Genomic DNA, 18,455 nt, shown 5'->3' with positions numbered 1-18,455 from the left:
TAGTTGCAATTTTCTCTCACAATTTAGTCAAACTGGTTCAAACAAAATTCACTCTACAAAAATAAAATCCAAGTGCTGGTAGAAACATATGTCTGACCTTCAAAACCAGACGTAAACAAGGGGTTTTACATTGTAACTATACATGCAGCAAACATTTCCGGTAGCGGTGTGTCGTATTTCCTTTTTCCTAGAATAGGTGTGCTTGTTTCCCTCCCCGCCACGAGCCGATTCGTTGAGGCCACTGAATGTAACGATGACTCCGACCCCCTGGCACACAATGACATTCAAACCGAGCGTACTGTTGTCACGCCGAGACGCTCTATGGATGCATGTTGTTACCTGGTTGTAACGTTTGGTTCCATTGTTGTTTTTCTGAAAATGTAAGATTGCATTTTGCGTCAAGGCTCTTAAATGATATGGCTTGTGGATTGCTCGCGAGGAACGACTCGCGGGCTTCATTAAATCAGAGGGAGCCGAGGGAGAGGTCCCTTTGTATAAAAAAGCTGCAGACATGAAGATCACAGACAGCGTGTTGCGAAGTTTCAGGGTTGCTCGAACATATCGAGAAAATGCACAGAAAATCAACTGTGTGGACTTCAGCCCAAATGGTGAAAATGCAATATCAAGTAGCGACGACGACTGCATTGTGTTATATGACATCCGAGAAGGAAAGTAAGTGGCCAATATTATCATTACATTAAAAACAGCAACTGTCTCATGTATTTACGCGCCAAATACATGAAAAATAATGATACATTCCCATACATTGTTTAAATATTTAAGATGAGTTGGTCCACATGGATGTGTCTGGACCATGGCAGTGCAGCATGTTCACTGCGGTTGATCAGGTGATCAAATGATTAACATGTTTAAATATTCTGTCTTTTCTCAGACCTGAAAGGACCATGTTCAGCAAGAAGTATGGAGTAGACCTCATACACTACACACACGGAGATGCACAGACTGTAGTCTACAGCTCCAACAAACTAGATGGTAATAACTCAGTACTGACTCTCGGCTGTTGGCACAAAGCACCCAACAAACAATATAAACTGAAACATAATACAAATATATGTGCTCTGATATGTTTTGGAAAATATATTTTATTATTGAATTTTGTGTCTTGTAGATACCATCCGATATCTGTCACTCACAGACAACAAGTTCATCAGGTATTTCCCAGGTCACACTGCAAGGTGAGGAGAAAAGGAAGGGAAGAAATGTGGCTACTGTATATGAACGTGAACAAAGTAGTAACGTAGTGTCCACTCACAAAGCAATTATGAACACTAGGTGGAAAAGTACCATCGACGTATATGAACATTAGGGCTGCAACCACAACTATTTCCATAATCGAGTAATTTGCAGATTATTTTATCGAGTACTCAAAAAATAATTTGGTCTATAAAACATCAGAATACAGCTAAAAATGCTCATCACAAGTCATCAAATGCCTTGTTTTGTTTAATCAACAGTCTAAAACTCGAGATATTTAGTTTACTTTAATGTTAAGACAAAGAAAAACAGCAGATCATGACATTTGAGAAGCCTTTTAATCCAAAATGTACTTAATTCATTATTAATTGGTTATCAAAATATTGTCGGTTAATTTTCTGTCAATCGATAATTTGTATAATTGTTGCAGCTCTAGTGCAAACCAAGAAGCTATAATGTGCATTTACACATGATCTCAAGATGTGCATTTTATACTCCCTACATCTGTTGTTATTTTAATAGGCTCATAACAAATGATCTTATCTGGTATCTTTGTTTAGCTTCTCTAGAACGAAGGTTTGTTATTTAATGGTTAAATTTTGTTTCTTTTGTGATTTTAGAGTTATTGCTCTCTCAATGTCACCAGTAGATGATACGTTTATCTCGGGCTCGTTGGACGAAACAATCCGGATCTGGGATCTGCGTGCTCCAAACTGTCAAGTGAGCAGTCGGGCTGGCACCGAACACTTCCTCTGCTCTCTGTGGACAGATACCCAAGTGTATGATTACAGCTCCTGCTAGAGCTGTTACTGCAGGACTTCCCAGATTACTACACATTCAATTATTGCACATCATTGGGTTTCAAATCACCTTTTTAATTAGCATTTGTCCTGTGACCACTGGGTGTCCCCTGACCTGACTGCTACACTTAAATCCACCCTCTCAACTAAAACACGATGCTTTAAGACAGTAAACTGTAAACAAAGACCAAATTGAAGGAAACACATTATTATGAACAATGTATGACAGAAATTGCAGTCATTAATTGGGACTGATGAAATGTGGCGGAAATAAAAATCCAGACTTCCTGTTGCGTCTTCTTGCTCTGTTTTTTATCTTTTTATTTGTATGTGTTTGTGTTTCAGGGTCTGACTAATCCACTGGGGAAACCTGTATGTTCCTTTGACCCTGATGGGCTCATATTTGCTGCAGGGGTGGAATCACAGGCCATTAAACTCTACGACCTCCGTGCTTTTGACAAGGTAAAATGCAAATTACGATATGTACTGTGCTTTATTGTTTTTTTTCTGTTGTACTGTATTATTAATACATGTGATCTCTCTGTGAAAAGGGTCCCTTTGCCTCCTTTGATATGAGGTTTAATCGCGTCTGTGACTGGACTGGACTCAAATTCAGTAATGATGGGAAACAGATTCTCATCTCCACCAACGGAGGGGTGATTCGTGTCCTGAATGCCTTCAATGGATCTGTGCTGCACACCTTTTCTGTAAGACACGTGAAGTAGTTTAATCACATTACCACAAACCCACTGAATCACACCTGTCTGTATATTAGCCTACTATGACTACTTAAAGGTGTCTATCTTTGCTTATGTTAAGGGCTACAACAACAGTAAAGGCATCTCCCTGGAAGCCTGCTTCACTCCAGACTCTCAATTTGTCATGATTGGTAAACCTAAATAATGAATATTAATATTTTGGTCTCTTCCTGTAAGATCTCTGGTGCGACAGTGTTAAAATGTGTCTTGCTGTGCAGGCTCAGAGGACGGGAGAGTCCATGTTTGGAGCACTGAGAGCGGGATGAAGGTCGCTGTGCTGGATGGGAAGCATCCAGGACCCATCAACACTCTGCAGTTCAACCCCAGATACATGACGTTCGCCAGCGCCTGCACCAACATGGTGAGATCAAACATATCGCGTCAGTCTCTCATGTACAGCAGCTGCTGTTAGACAAACTGCTATGAACAGAGTGCTCATTCGCATTTTCTTCTTCTGTTCTTTTAACAGACATTTTGGCTCCCGTGTATTGACGACACGTAGAGGGACGTTTCCAAAAAAGAGTCTTCGTCGCTAAACATGTCGCAGCTATGCAGTGATGCAGCATTGTGTATTGGACTGCCTTCCTTGGCTCGATAAGGACCACGAGGCCTGATAGTTTATCAGAGAAAAATATTTCACTTTTACTTTAATCATTTTTACCTACTGTAATTTTTTTACTTTGAAAAGTGTTGATGCCGCTGGGACAACAAAATCCCACATACCTCAGTATTTTTTAATGCCATTCAGTACATTTAATTTTTTTAAAGATTTTAACCGCGTCTCTCGATATTTCATGTGAAATTTAACTAAATAATAATCAGTGTTTTACTGTTTGAATATTTGTAATAAAGTGTTTTAGATGAAACAGTTTTTTCTTCTTTTGACATCCTTAGTTTTATTATACTTTAGATAAGTCGTGGACAGTACGAGGGCTCGAACTAAAGATTATTTTCATTATCGATTAATCTGACACTTTCAGGTGTTTGTTTTTTTGGAAAAAAGTATCAAATGTCAGAGAATGGGGAAGAATTGGGAATCACAATTTCCTAAAGCTCAAAGTCACTTCTTCCCATCGCTTGTTTTGTCATTTGATAGTTTACTATCACATAAGACAAAGAAAAGCAGCAAATCCTCAAATTTAAGAAGCCGGAACCAAAGTTAGGTCATTTTTTGCTTAAAAAACAAACTATTAATTTATTGTCTAAATACTTGCTGATACATGTTCCCTTGATTGACTGATTGGTTAATTGTTTCAACTTTATAGAGTACCAATAAATGGGGCTCATTTACTAAGGAAATTTAGATTAATATTATTAAGATTCTACAAGTTTCTCATCACAACCTTAAAAGCAGAGTCTTTATAAATGTGACCTTCTTAGCTATTTAGAGGATTAGGATATTGGCGCTTGTCAAAACGATGTCACTGACATGAGCTCACTTAACAGATGCAAACAATTGTCCCATAGTCATTAAACCAATCTGTGAACACACACGCAAGCGTGAGAGAAACTTCTAGCAGTTTTAATCAGTTTAATGAATGGGTGTTTATCTTTTTGTGCACATAAAGTGTGTCTTCCTGAAGTAGAGGACAGGGGTGGGGGTTCTGTTGAATAATGTATAGATGCTTGGGTTGTGCACTCACCGCTGAGTGAATAATGGATGATCCCATCACAGGTAACCTCACAGGTACACACTTATCTTTCTCTCACCTCCCTCCATCATGTGGCAAAAGATGTGTGAAAGGAGAGGAATAAGATGTGGTGGTTTGAGCATTTGTCATTCCCCTTCTTACCATTCTTACCACTTTTCCCCCCTCTTTCACTTCTCCCTATCACACATCCTGCACTAACCTGGGAGTGTGTGTGCTGTGTGTGACCTTGATGAGTTTGTTTGTGTTTTTGTCAGTTGCCAGTAATGGATCCATTAGTACTGACTGTTCAGGAGCCAACTCTTCTAGTGTTCTCACAAGTCATCTGGAGCTCTTTACCTCAAACTTTGGGATAAAAGGTGTTTATATCTCGCCGTAAGAAACCTCACGCTCATATTTTAATTGCGTGCGAGTCAAAATGCACTGACCTCAAATACATTAGAAAAAGACCCCCATTCTTACTCCATTGATCAGCGTTGAATTGTAGCGGTCAGATTGTTGCACGGTGTCACATTTCTATGACTGGAATTTGAGATCATGCCGTCTGCTGAGCTGATCAGCCACCATGTGAATGAGTGTTAAAATGTTGTTACATGTGGCGCACTGACAGCATCTAAAAACACTGTACTGACCACTGATGCTAGAAGTAGTGGATTTCTTCGTGGCCTCACACACAGTACAGTACAGGACAGTGTGTGACTTGGGACACGCTCCCCCACCGAGACTTTTTAAAGTTGTGGTCATCGATACTCAAAGAGTTTTAGATCAGTGGTTAGGGTGACATATCCACTGACAGGCACGTTATTACTCATCAGCCACAGTTCCGCAGATTGTGTTTCAAGTGTTCGGAATCTCCCAAGTCACCCTCGAGGCGTTTATGTCACTGATGCGCATGGGTCCATCTGTCTGCCAACAGTGGAGAGGCAGCCTACCTGTTGAGCAAGACGAGCGAGGACACAGAGACCTGGACCTGGTCCTTCTTGCATGAGACGAGTGTGAAGCTGACGGCAAAAAGATGTCACACCAAACTGGAATTAACGGTAAGTTAGTTTTTTTTAAAGGATAACTCTTGTACGTTTACATACGTTTTCATAGAGCAGAGGTTTTTTTGTGTGTAATAGTTTAGTTCAAATGTGTTTTTTAAATGATCTTTTTAGCTTTAAAGCTGTGCCATAGCATGCAATACATCCTAATCTCACTGGTAATGTTCTCTGATATCCTCTTTTAAGATCATCTTTAAGTGGTCCCTTAAATTGATAAACCTGTGGATCCTCATATATTGTGGACTGTAAAGGCTGCACATCTACAAAAGTGTAAGCCTGTACAGTGTACAACTGATTCACAGTTAAAATGTGCATCTTCAATGTTGTGACACCAGTAATCATGATATTTAGCACCTACGGGCATTTGTGGATAGTTTTAAGAGCTACGTATATATATATATGTGTGTTATGGCATTTGGTAATTGGAGCGTTGGGGGACGGGTTGGCAGAAGCATACCTCTCTCACCTTTCTCACCTGATCTTACATCATTTATGAGACCGCTGTGTTTGGTAACCATGGTGAGAGAGAAGCAGGACGTGCAATAAATAGCTAACTCTGGTTTTCAGTATCAAACGTCCATTCATGGTTTTGAAAATTGGGGGCAAATGTGGCGGTTTTAACGCTCTGACTGAAATTTCTCAGTTGTTCTTTGGTACAAACGTCTCCTGTCTGAGTCACTGTAGGTGATGGCGTGACTCTCTGGCAGTGGATCAAATTTTCTCCCTGAAGTGGAGTCTCAGGTTCTTACTTACCCAACTGTCTCACCTGCTTTCAACCCCCCATCCTCAGTTTTGACTTGTCCGCCTTATATTACTTTAGCAACATCGGAGCTGAAAGAGTTTCTGGCCCGAGCGAGGGGAGGTGCCATCAGAATAATGAAGATTGTCATCAGAAATGGTAAACATGAGATGTTTCTAATCAGAGAGATTTGACACAAGTAAACTTTCAGGTGACTTATCTAAATCCTGAGATGCTGATACGCGTTTTTTTTGTCTGCAGAGGAGTTGGTGTTAGATTCATACAGAGAGCCAGCACACAGCTGGGACAAGGATTACGATCATTTCCTGCTTCCTCTGCTCACGCCTCAGGAACCCTGCTACATCCTCTACCGTCTGGACTCCCAGAATGCACAGGGATACGAGTGGATCTTCATCGCCTGGTCTCCTGACCAATCACCAGTATGTCTGGAGCGTCTAATTGACATGTCAATGATCACTGATCGAATTTAGTCTTCCAAAGTCTGCTGCCAAACTTTTTGTGATAAAAAATGACCCTAACCCTGAGACAAAACTCAAACTTGCCTAAATTAAACTTTAACTTGGGTAAGATTTAAAAGTTATTTTCAAGTGCAGGCAAAATACAATTTTCAACATGAATTCAGGCTTAGATCGTAACAATTATCACAATTGAAAAATATTTAAATAAAAAACAAAAGTATTTGTGGTTCATTGTATATGTGGTATTACACAACACCTGCCTTAAACACATTCCACATATTCATTGTTCTGAAGATACATAATGTATTGTATTACAATTCCTACCAAAAGTGACTAAAACAGATCAGAAACTAAATAAAAGTAAAGCATGTACAAGAGAAACCCCATTGTGTCTAAGAGAATACACTCATGTTTTAAAACATACAAAACACTCTGCTTTCAATCATAATGTGTATGATATAATTTTCAAATAAACTGTTAAAAATTCTTAAAATTATATTTATATCTCCCTTACTGAAAAACTTAGAAATTATGAATATGCAAATGTTGTTACATTCAAAAGTTTAACTGCGGGGGACAGATTTGTGCAGAGAAACTCGCCCCCTTCAGTCGATTGTTGTAAAAAAACAACGTATCGTGTCAAACTCTGCACTCACATCATTCTGCACAGTGAAGTTCAAACATCCAAGTGAAGCAACAACAAGCAAAACTCATTTTTGTGTTCAGGGGGCTATAAAAAACTACCAAACCCTCACTTAACAACACACAAAATGACGATCGAAATCCAGGTTTAAACCTGATGTTATTGTGTCACTATCTCCTCCTGTCTGTCCTGGCACGCTTCAGGTGAGGCAGAAGATGGTGTATGCAGCGACGCGAGCCACTCTCAAGAAGGAGTTTGGAGGAGGTCACATTAAAGATGAAATGTTTGGCACGGTCGAGGTGAGTGAAACCCCTCCAGCATGACGAGTGATCGGTGACTCTTCAACCGCTGGTGACTGAGTACCATCCTGTTTGTCTTGCTGTTTGCAGGATGACCTTTGCTTCCAGGGATACTTGCGACACATGTCCTCCTGCTGCTCCCCGGCTCCGCTCACAGCAGCCGAGCAGGAATTACAACGAATCAAAGTCACAGAGGTACAATTTAAACAAGTCAGCTTATTTATACAGCTCAGTTTCAAACTACTCATAATCAACCTCGTTTTGACTCTGTCTTGTCTCAGTCTCAGACAAAGTCAGGCTTTTATTTCAAGACCACAAGTGCAGGGATATCACTAAACTGTTTGAAACATCGTTATTGTTACCGTGATTGTTCGAAGAAATCAAAGGACAATTTCCACACATAAAATTCACCTCTACAATGTCTTTTGATTATTTTATCAAGACATTTTTTTATGACACATATACTGTATATAAGTCAGTAAAGAGGTGAATGGAGAGGAATCTTCATTTGTTTTCTGTGAGTGTTTTAATGGGAATGTAGATCTTTCAAATTAATTTGAGAATGTTTGCGTGTCATTTTATCACACTGGTCTGGCCTTGGCCTTGACTCGGTCTCTCAACCCCTCAAAGTCGTGGTCTTGTCTCGGTCTTGATGAACTCTGGTCTTGGTCATGACTTGGTCTCGGTTTAGATGGTCTTGACTACAACACTGCTTTACACAATATAAAGGAAAATGACGCAATGACAAAAACACATGTTCATATACCTAAAACACGTAGAAACAAAAATATCTTTAGCCTGGATTGGAAAACATTCGATGGTGGGAGCTGATCGAACATGTAGACGTAGAGGGAGGCAGTTCCACAACTTGAGCCGGGCCACAGAAAAAAGCACAGTCACCTTTATGCCTTAAATGACTAACTAAACAACACAAACTGTCTGAATATGATATGAAGCGTACACGTACATTATGTGTAGTACTCATTCTGTATACTTCTACTTTCTTCCTGCAGGATAACGTTATGTGGGTATGTACAATTTCTTTCTAATACAAATTTAACTGAGTGTGCCTGAAGAAGAGATTTAAAATCTTTTATATCCACAGGATGAACGTAGACGAATTGGGACTCCAACAGCTCGTGCGAGGGTTTGTTACAATCTTTTTAATTCACTGGCATTTCATTTTCTGTCATGTGTTGGGGCATATCAACATGGTCTTCTGTTTTGTTTTTTGTTTTTTTATCCCACAGGTTACAATGGAGTTTGGCTTAGACAAAAGGGCACAGACTCTTCAAGGTCTTGCATTCCCGTTACAAGAAGAGGCCAAACGAGCTCTGCAGCAACTCAAGCAGAGACGCATCAACTACATACAGCTGGTGAGCCCAGATATAAAACCTTTTTACTGATTACATGGCGTGCAACATGAAAACAAATTCCCCTAGAACAGAAAACAATTGTCAGGACGTTATTTTAAAAACAAACAGTGTATCTGCGTGTGTCAGTAAAATGAGGTGAAATTGGCTGTGCGTGACTTGACCCCTGAACAAAGTCTGTATGTGTATGTTGCGTTGCAGAGGTTGGATGTAGAGAAAGAGACCGTTGAGCTGGTTCACACCAAACCGACAGAGACCCATGAGCTTCCCTACAGGATTCCCACAGATTCACCCAGATACCACTTCTTCATCTTCAAACATTCCCACCAGGGCCAGCGGCAGGAGGCACTGGGTCAGTACTGTCTCACCGCAGGTGTGAGCAGAGTGGTGGGCTAATGCAGGGAGGCAAAGTAACATCATGTGCTTGTCAGGTATCATATAGATATATATCATATTCTATCATCTTTTTTTAATAGAAAAAAGGAGCTCCATGTGAAGAACACAGGAATTATGATAAGGGCAATTGAATATCTTTTTTTCAGTATGTTTGTCAAAGAATCAAAACCTCACATCTTTGTCAATTGACTCCATGTTGGTCCCATCCATGCTTAAAGCTGCACTAATCTGTATTTTTCACTGTTTTTAACAATGGATCATGTGACTATGTTATCACAGTATGCCACATTACTCCACTCTGCAGTTTCACAGCTCAACCTCAGAGTCAATGTCGTGTTTTCAGGTTCAGGCTCAAAAAAAGCTTTCAAACAATCTCAACTCATTGGTCTTTTCACAGAGGCCACATGTCGTTGACTAAATGTTACTCAAAGACTGGTTCCAGCAGCTCCTGCTGACTAGTTTTCAACACAAGCACTTCCACATCCTTATTTATTAGGAAGTTGCCTCGGTGTGCTCATAACAGAACAACAAAGTCACTTAACAGTCAGGACACATGCATAAGAAAAACAAAAAAAAAGATAATTCATGACCACTTGCCCATAAATCACTATACATGAGTGGATGAAAGATATTGCTCCAAGAGTAAAATCTAGTGCAAAATAAGAATAAAGTGCTTTAAAATACAGTTCCAGTGCTTTGCTTTCGTAAAGTGCTGGTGCAGAACTGGGGAGCAATTTAGTCATTTGATGGTTCTGCAGTTAGTACTGTTAAGAAAACGGGATGTGTTAGTTTTGAGGCTTTTCCCTGAGGGCCGAGTTATTATGAGGGGATGTTCTAGTACCCTGTTCACCCCCACAGAAGTGTGTGTAGTTTAGAGGTGTGAGTGATTGTGAGTGATACAGGTTTTTGATTCATAGCCCAAAGAGCTTCAACAGCAGAAATGACGAGTACAGCTTTATGTTTCTTCCAGTGTTCATATATTCGATGCCCGGGTACACCTGTAGCATCAAGGAACGGATGCTATACTCCAGCTGTAAGAACAGGCTACTGGACGAGGTCGAGAGAGACTACCAGCTCGAGGTCACCAAGAAGGTACAGGTCACCCAAATCACCCGCAAATTAGATAATAACAAATAATATATCACTAAAGATAAACCGTTAACAAGGTCACCATAATGTATCTATACACTGGTCATCTTATTGAAAAGAGTAGCCATTGATGTGTGTGTGTGTGTGTGTGTGTGTGTGTGTGTGTGTGTGTGTGTGTGTGTGTGTGTGTGTGTGTGTGTGTGTGTGTGTGTAGATGGAGATAGACAATGGCGACGGCCTGACAGAAGACTTACTGTACGAGGAGGTGCACCCAATAGAGCACACCTTAAAGCAGGCCTTTGCCAAACCCCGAGGACCAGGAGGAAAGCGGGGCAACAAACGCCTCATCAAGGGTGCAGGGGAGAACGGGGAGGAAAGTTAGACAGTATACACACACGCACACAAGCACACCAACACTATATCTATGAATTGACTTGTTATTTGACTGTTTAGCTTCTAGCCATTTCTTCCTTTTACTGCGGTCACACATTTCACACTGAAAACAGGAAGAAGAATAAATAGATCTGCCATAAAGCAGAATTAATTTATATTTTCCTGTGGTGAAATAAAACTTCTAAATGGGAAAACATTTATGAAAGTGATAGCTAAGAGTCTAACCAGGGGGATGGCTGATCTTTTGGTTTATTAAGATTAAACTCAGCTGAATTGTTTATGAAAACATGTTGAAGTCATCTACAATGTTGCTTATCTTCTTAAACCCTATACCTATCCTCCAGTGTGTCCGTCATTACAAACTATTGGGTAGCCATAACATACACGCAGAACTTTATTTTCACTTGCAGTCGAGATTTAAAACGTATACCAAATATGTCAGGCTTAATTTTTGGGGAAATGTGTATAAAATGTTGCACAAGACATCTACAATTTTTCCATATCATGTAATGTTGAAAGCCACATGGAGTCTTAGGTTTGAATATGTCACTCTGTGAATATCAATATAGCTTAAATAAATACTTTTTAACAAGCCGATACACGATCATTATGATACTGGGAAATACAATTATTTTCCGTCTTGCTGAGAGTTAGATGAGAAAATCAATACAACTCATGTTTATACGTTAAATATGAAACTGCAGCCAGTTAGCTTAGCTTAGCATTATAACTGAATTTGCCTACCAGTATCTTTAAAACTCTATCATTTCCACATTATATCTTGTTTGTTTAATCCGTACAAAAACCGAAGTAGAGCCCTCTAAAAACAACTTGATGTTAAAAGGTTACAATATTTTGTATGGTTATAATGTTTTCGTGATTAATTAACATTTGTCCATTACTGTCCAAGATGACGGCAACGTTCCCATCATCTCTAAAATTATTAATATCACTGGTTTCACTAATATTGATTCAGGTATTCACAATCATCTGGAAATGGCTATGAAATTTCTGTTTTAGGGTGGATTATCTTTTATATTGCCTTGGTGTTGGCAGCCTATGCTTTACCGTCTTCAGTCACCTGAGCGAGGTTTGACTGCACTCAACTGAAGGCTGTTTTACATGGTCCTACAATAAAATATTTTCTTTATTTTGTAGCGTATATGTCCTCATTTCTGTCCGACTGTGTGCATGTATGTGATACCCTATAGTCACGCAGGCCAGCAGCAGGGATTACGGCTCAGTATAGAGGTCAATTGGTTGTGTGGTGTTTTCCAGGAAATCTCTCTACACAGAAGCCTTCAGCTGTGCAGTTCTGCTGCTTTCATTCACTGCTGCGGAAAGTCAGTTGATGTGAACAAGTTTTCCTGGAAACACGGTTCAGAGCTCTACTGGCAGCTTTCAAGTGGTTGTTATCTTTGTACATGGGAACTGTGAGGTGGGTGATGATGATAAAAGTTGACTTTGTGAAGACACACTGACTTCTGTCATGACACGGTTCAGGAAAACAAATGAGCCATTTGTCTCCATAACAACAAGAAATAAACACTGGCTGAAAGATAATTGGTCACAGCATGATGGAAGAAATGTTTATTATTTAATGTTTGGTTTACTGTACAATATTAATTAGACGACACTAAATGTTCCAGCTAAGTATTTATATAGAGAGAGTATTTCATAGTGTTTCACAGAGAAGTGTTTTTGTGTGTGTGTGTGTGTGTGTGTGTGTGTGTGTGTGTGTGTGTGTGTGTGTGTGTGTGTATATTATATATGACTGGCAGCTGCATCAAAGCATACAGAGCTAACTCAAACATTACCGGAAGTAAGGCTAATTGCCTTCAACATAAAACGTTGAATAATGTCAGTTTAGAAAGAACACCAGGTGATGAGGAAACAAAAACTCTACAATCAGAACCCATTAATAAAACGATTCTCATATGAATAAATACAGATTTATATGCCCAGTTGTCAGTGTATTAGGTAAATCTAGCTATAATGGAAGTTACAAAAACTATGTAAAGTATCCTGCTTCTCTTGACAATACTGCAAATCTTGTTTTTAATTAAATATCTAGCTATTTTTATTTCAAAATGTGTGATGTAAAGTGGCATTACGAAATAAAAGGGACAAAGTCCAATGATCAAAAAGCGTTAGGTTACATTGGCGGGTTTGGACTCATGACCTCAGTTAGCATACATAATAGAATGAGGACATTTACTGAGTTATAAATCATTTCTCACAGCAGGTTTAGGATGAGCTTTGTCTGTAACACCTGACTCCATCATTAACACTTGTTTTCATCCTGTTTTGTAAGCTTCTCTTCACAAAGTTGCCACTTTGGAGCAGCGTGATTACATCTTATTGTGAAAGTCGTACCGGAAGTGGTGTGTGTTGACAGTGTGTGCGCGTGTGTGTGTGCGTGTGTTTTGACAGAGCGCAGCAGCTTGTCTGTCAATGAGGGCGCTGAAACGCAAAACCTTTCTTGGAAACTGATTCCTGGAACTTCCGTCAGTCCAAACTGAACTGAGCTGTTTTCTGTCCTGCAGTTCACTGAACATAGAGACACTCAGCCTCACTCACTGCACACCACCACACACGGATATTTTCCCCTTTATGACTACAACACATCCCAACAAGGAATATTTTCCCTTTCTCGCCTTCGTTCGAGACTATTCGACGATGATGAATGAGTATTTACTGTGAGAATCTGTTGGATTATTCATCGGACTGTTTTTTCAACAGTTTACCAAACTGGACGCGCTCCATGATTTTCTTTATTCAAGGTAACATTATTTTAAACGAATGACAAATATTTGTTTGTGTGTTTTCAAAGTCTGTTTTATTCTAGATCGTATGCGAGCAATATAATACTACAATAACCGTTTGACTGCAGTTTATCAATTAGATATTTTTAATTCTGTGTTGTGTGTTGTTGTTTTTTAATAACGTTTTTTTTTTCATTTAGTCCGTATGTTTTGTAATGTAGGCTACAATAACTCAAGTACTGTACAATTCTGAGGTAAATCATTTTGAGGTATTTTACTTGAGTATTAACATTTTCTACTTCATACTTTTACTCCATAATTTAGAGGAAAACATTGCACTTTTTACTCCACTGCCTTTATTTGATGACTTTAGTTACTGGTTACTTTGCAGATTCTGATCAATATTACAAAATATAATCAACAAATAAATAATTATACATTGTTATGGATAAAGGTCACACTTTATTGATCCCTTGGTGAAATTCACAAGCTACCCAGTTTAAAGTATTAAAGTAATCAAAGTAAGCCCCACTTTTACCAGCTGTGACATTAAAGTGAAGTACATTTTAATGAATTAGTAATTACAATTCAACAATAGAATATTATTCTGAAATAGGCTATTTTGCACATTTACATTTTGTACCTTAAATATGCTTTGAAGCTAATACTTTCACATTTGAAAAGCATAACTTGTAATTGAGTATCTCTACACTGAGTTATTGTTAAAGTACTTCTTCCACCACTGCTGGTTGCTTGGTTTTGTGCTTTTTAGCGCATATCAATTAAAAATGTTTGCTACTTTTACTTGCGAGAGTATCAGAATACAATATCAGCTTGCACAAAAATCTCTGTTCGATACCAAACATGCAATGCTACACGTATATCAACAGGGCTCCTGTCATTCAGAAATGGTTGCCCGAGCATTGACCATTTTCCATCATGAGGAACGAGGAGCTTCATGCCGTCCCCGGCCCTCTCCTTCAACCATTGACCCAGCAGAGGACCTCCGCTGCATCACCACCACTTTCCAGTATCTACAGACTTCAGGTACACCAGCAGTCTCACTGATTTTGAATTCACATTTTATTTAATTGAAATGCAACATCTGACTGTTTTGATTTGATTAAATATGAGTATTATTTATTTAATATGGTAAATATTTGCAGAGGGGTGATATTGTGGCACATGCTTTGCGGGTAGTATTGTGGAAATAATTGAGGAGTCAAACCTAACCCCACCACTAGTAACACCATTCATATGGCTATATTCACCAAAGCTACATTCATGTAAAGGTAAAAAAAAAAAAAAACTGATATCCAAACCATGTGTCTGATCCCAGGCTGGTACTGGCGCTCCATCTCAGCGAGTGAGGCCCGGGAAGCTCTCCTACAACAGTCTGAAGGCACGTTTCTGGTGCGGGACAGCAGTCATCCTCAGTACATGCTCGCCCTGTCAGTGAAGACCCGCTGTGGACCCACCAGCATACGCATAAACTACAACAGGGGCTCCTTCTGGCTGGACTCCATTTCCCCCAGCCTGCCTCACCTGCAGTCCTTTCCAGATGTTGTCAGCCTGATACAGCACTACAAGGCCTCAGGCCACACGTCACAGGGCCAGGCGTCTGATGACATCCATCCCCAGACAAAGCCTGACCCTGCCAAGCACACGGCTAAGGACAGCGTAGTGCCTCTAAAGCTGGCGCACCCCCTGCACAAACCAGAGGCCTTCCCTTCTTTGCAGCACCTGACCCGCCTCAACATCAACAGACACGCAAACTGCCCCGACCAGGTGCCACTCCCAAAGCCTCTGCTGCGCTACCTGCAAGACTACCCTTTCACCATATGAGGGTCTCTGTCCCTCTGGTGCAGGACACAGAGACAGGAACCTATGAGGGTCAGTGTCACACTCCATGACCACACACTGTGAATCTGGGACAGTTTGACACCTCAGGCAACAGCAAATGTCCCAGAGGGAGCATATCGAAATGAATGAGCTCAGTCTTACTACAGTGATACTGCTAAGTCATATTTTTTATTATTTTCATATGTCGATTTCAGCTACTGTAAATTTAATTTATGTCTACAATGCCAATATGCGAGTTATTTCTCTTTATCTGGGCCAGTTCCCACAAATAAGAAGAGAGTATGCAGGTTTTTGCATGATTCAGACCACTGGTCCCAATTGCTGGTTGCTTTGTTGTTCCTGTAGAGATATCATTTGAAATAAGTTGGATTTGTGTCTGAGGATCTCTGTTTTCTTTGCATTTGGAGCTCATTATGTGGGACCTGAGGTTTGCAAAGATTTGTCCAACAAAACAATGTTTATGCACTCTTCATGAAATCAATGAAACTGATGAACCATGGCTAAGCCAGCAGTGATGCACAGGGCACAATGAAGGTCTGCACACTGTTAGGCTCCAAATATATTTTCCAAATTTATTTCTCATTTTAAGACAATGTTTCGTTCCGTAAGATCTTCCTCAGGCATGCCAACAGTGATCTCATTTACACTTTTGGGCATTATTACAGTCATCACAACATCTCTTAAATATGTCTTTTTACTCTGAATGTGTTATGGCTGTCCTGATACAGCTTGTGTTTTTGTCATTATTTTGTTTGGATTAAGGGAGAGATTTGTTCCCTGCTGAGTGTCACTGTTATGACTCTACTTCTTTCTGCATGTCTGTATTTTATTGGACATGCTGAAATCTAATCACATTATAATTAAGAATTCAGACAGTGGAGAGTACATTGATAAGTTATTACTTATTTTGTGAGGTCATGCCGACTTACTTGACATGCAGATTGGAAAGTCAGAGGTGGGTGACAAGCAATTTTAAAATATATAATAAAACACAGTCTTACGTGTGTATTTAGTTTTTATTTTATGTGCAGAATGCTTTTCATTACCAGCATGGACATCAAAGGCTGTGGGGAAAAAAACAGTTGTTGGCTATTTAAGGACATCTGTTTACAACTGGTTTTATTCTCAGAAGAGGAGCATATGCCTGTGAATTTATTTTGAAATAAACCTTAAGAAATGTTTCTCTTTTTTCAAAGTGTTTCATTTTTCCCTGTTGAAAGACTGTCAACTTGAACATCCAGATGAATGTGAGGCATTAGTACCGTTTTCACGGAAACACGCTTGAGTTGGTTTCCACGAGGTGGAACTGAGTAGTACTGAGAAAGCCTCTTATCAGGATTAGAGAAAGAGCTGCAGTTATTAATACACTTCTCCACCAACTGAGAACAGACTCTCTCTCTCTGTCTGTCTCAATATATCTGTGTGGAACATTTAAACATTTTCAGCTTCATCGAAACACTTTTCTCATTACAATCTTTCTCCAGTTCATGAAAGCAGATTTCTGACCTGCAGTCAACATCAACCTTTGTCTAACAGAACAACTGACAGATGACAAGATCTTCAAAAAACCTGTAGTTTTTGTAAAAGTAGCAATACAACAAGTATTGTGTACTTAAAGTATTAAATGTAAAAGTACTTATAATGCAATAGCTTCTTTCAGAGTGTTATTTTATATATATATATATATATATATATATATAATGTCATTATAATTATATGTGTGTCAATGTGTAAACAGAAATGTAATAGGTGGAGTTAATTTTAACCTCTTTACATAATGCTGGTAATGTAACCTATAACAACGCAACTCATTTTATAAACTCAGTATATGTTTCATAAAATTAGAATTTGTAAAGTAACAAGGTATACCATTAAAGTAAAGGAAGTCTAGTAAAAAGTGCAATATTTCCCTAAAAAATGATAGGAGTAGAAGTAGAAAGTAGCACAAATTGGAAATGCTCAAGTTAAGTACAAGTATTTTACATAGCTGGATTATCAAGTGGGAAAGCCCCAGGTTCACTGCATGTCAACTGGTCTGTGGTCATTTTATTAGCTGTAAATTTATTAGGTAAATTGCACCATTGCAGCACGATATCAAGATGGGTCCTATCGGCCCTGCCTTGTAAACATGAGAGCATGCACAACTAAAGCACATTCGCTGGCATTTTAATGACAACTGTGTCCTGATTTATTACTTGATCTTGAGAATGTGTGTCCAAATCTATTTTCAAAAACCTTCATTATTTTCGCTAATAATGGCCTCTTTGATGTAGGCATTTTGACGTGTCACAGTAGAAGAGGCACATGGTGTAAATGACAAAATGAACGATGGCTGCTTTAGTTTCAGGGTCCTTGTATTGTGCATGCTGGCCCACTGTCGTGACTTATACACTGGACCTGAGCAATCATTAATGTTATTAGTAACACCTGTGCTTTTCATAATTGCAAGTCGAAATGTCTGCTGTGACAAAGCCTATTGTGCTTAAATGTTGCATATTCCTAAATTAATTTGTATTTCATAGAGACACTTATTTCATCAAACTACAGATTAATAATCAATTACCATACAGGAAACCTGGGGCCATTCAGGCCTATTATACTGGGGAAAGTTGTGCACATCAACAAACACCAGATCAGGACATGTTAAAAATGTAACAACATATTCATCCTGCACACCCACATCCCAGGTCACACATCACACAAAACAAAATACAGTTACAACACCAAGCAACTATATGAGATCACAACAGAAAACTCTAATGTTGTATGCGCACATGGTGTAGCTAGTGACTTTGCTACTTGTATGCTACCCACACAAACAATATGGCATTATTTAAGCTACAACTTTACAGATTGCAACTGTATAAGTCTTAATTACTGCATGAACAAAATGCACTGAACCAGCAGAAGAAGAAGAGACTCTCTTTATACAGCCATAACCATAAATCATG

The 18,455-nt window shown here is 39.2% G+C and overlaps 3 protein-coding genes across 5 annotated transcripts; all 3 read left to right on the top strand.

Moving 5' to 3' along the window:
• The first annotated feature begins 295 nt into the window (after positions 1-295).
• LOC142970598 (WD repeat-containing protein 82-like) lies at positions 296-3,634 on the top strand. Its single transcript, XM_076110931.1, has 9 exons — positions 296-672; positions 893-993; positions 1,130-1,196; positions 1,836-1,935; positions 2,361-2,477; positions 2,567-2,722; positions 2,835-2,904; positions 2,992-3,134; positions 3,243-3,634. The coding sequence occupies exons 1-9, from the start codon at positions 512-514 to the stop codon at positions 3,273-3,275; spliced, it is 948 nt and encodes a 315-aa protein (XP_075967046.1). The 5' UTR covers positions 296-511; the 3' UTR covers positions 3,276-3,634.
• A 1,803-nt stretch (positions 3,635-5,437) lies between these two features.
• LOC142970597 (twinfilin-2-like) lies at positions 5,438-11,987 on the top strand. Of its 3 annotated transcripts, XM_076110928.1 has the most exons (11): positions 5,438-5,462; positions 6,286-6,363; positions 6,466-6,644; positions 7,530-7,625; positions 7,716-7,820; positions 8,639-8,653; positions 8,731-8,772; positions 8,876-9,001; positions 9,200-9,350; positions 10,365-10,486; positions 10,698-11,987. In XM_076110928.1, the coding sequence occupies exons 1-11, from the start codon at positions 5,438-5,440 to the stop codon at positions 10,863-10,865; spliced, it is 1,107 nt and encodes a 368-aa protein (XP_075967043.1). In that variant the 3' UTR covers positions 10,866-11,987. The 3 variants fall into 3 exon arrangements, with proteins under 3 accessions (XP_075967043.1, XP_075967042.1, XP_075967044.1); XM_076110927.1 differs by lacking the exon at positions 8,639-8,653; XM_076110929.1 differs by lacking the exons at positions 8,639-8,653; positions 8,731-8,772.
• A 1,431-nt stretch (positions 11,988-13,418) lies between these two features.
• On the top strand, positions 13,419-16,685 carry LOC142970570 (cytokine-inducible SH2-containing protein-like). The gene is made up of 3 exons (XM_076110888.1): positions 13,419-13,659; positions 14,532-14,688; positions 14,981-16,685. The coding sequence occupies exons 2-3, from the start codon at positions 14,550-14,552 to the stop codon at positions 15,484-15,486; spliced, it is 645 nt and encodes a 214-aa protein (XP_075967003.1). The 5' UTR covers positions 13,419-13,659; positions 14,532-14,549; the 3' UTR covers positions 15,487-16,685.
• The last annotated feature ends 1,770 nt before the right edge of the window (positions 16,686-18,455 follow it).

The sequence above is a fragment of the Anarhichas minor genome, unplaced genomic scaffold (genome assembly GCF_050575085.1).
Source record: "Anarhichas minor isolate MPS153535 unplaced genomic scaffold, ASM5057508v1 ptg000043l, whole genome shotgun sequence".
Classification (NCBI taxonomy): domain Eukaryota; kingdom Metazoa; phylum Chordata; class Actinopteri; order Perciformes; family Anarhichadidae; genus Anarhichas; species Anarhichas minor.
Note: the sequence above shows the minus strand (reverse complement) of the source record. Positions and strands in the feature narration are given on the sequence as shown.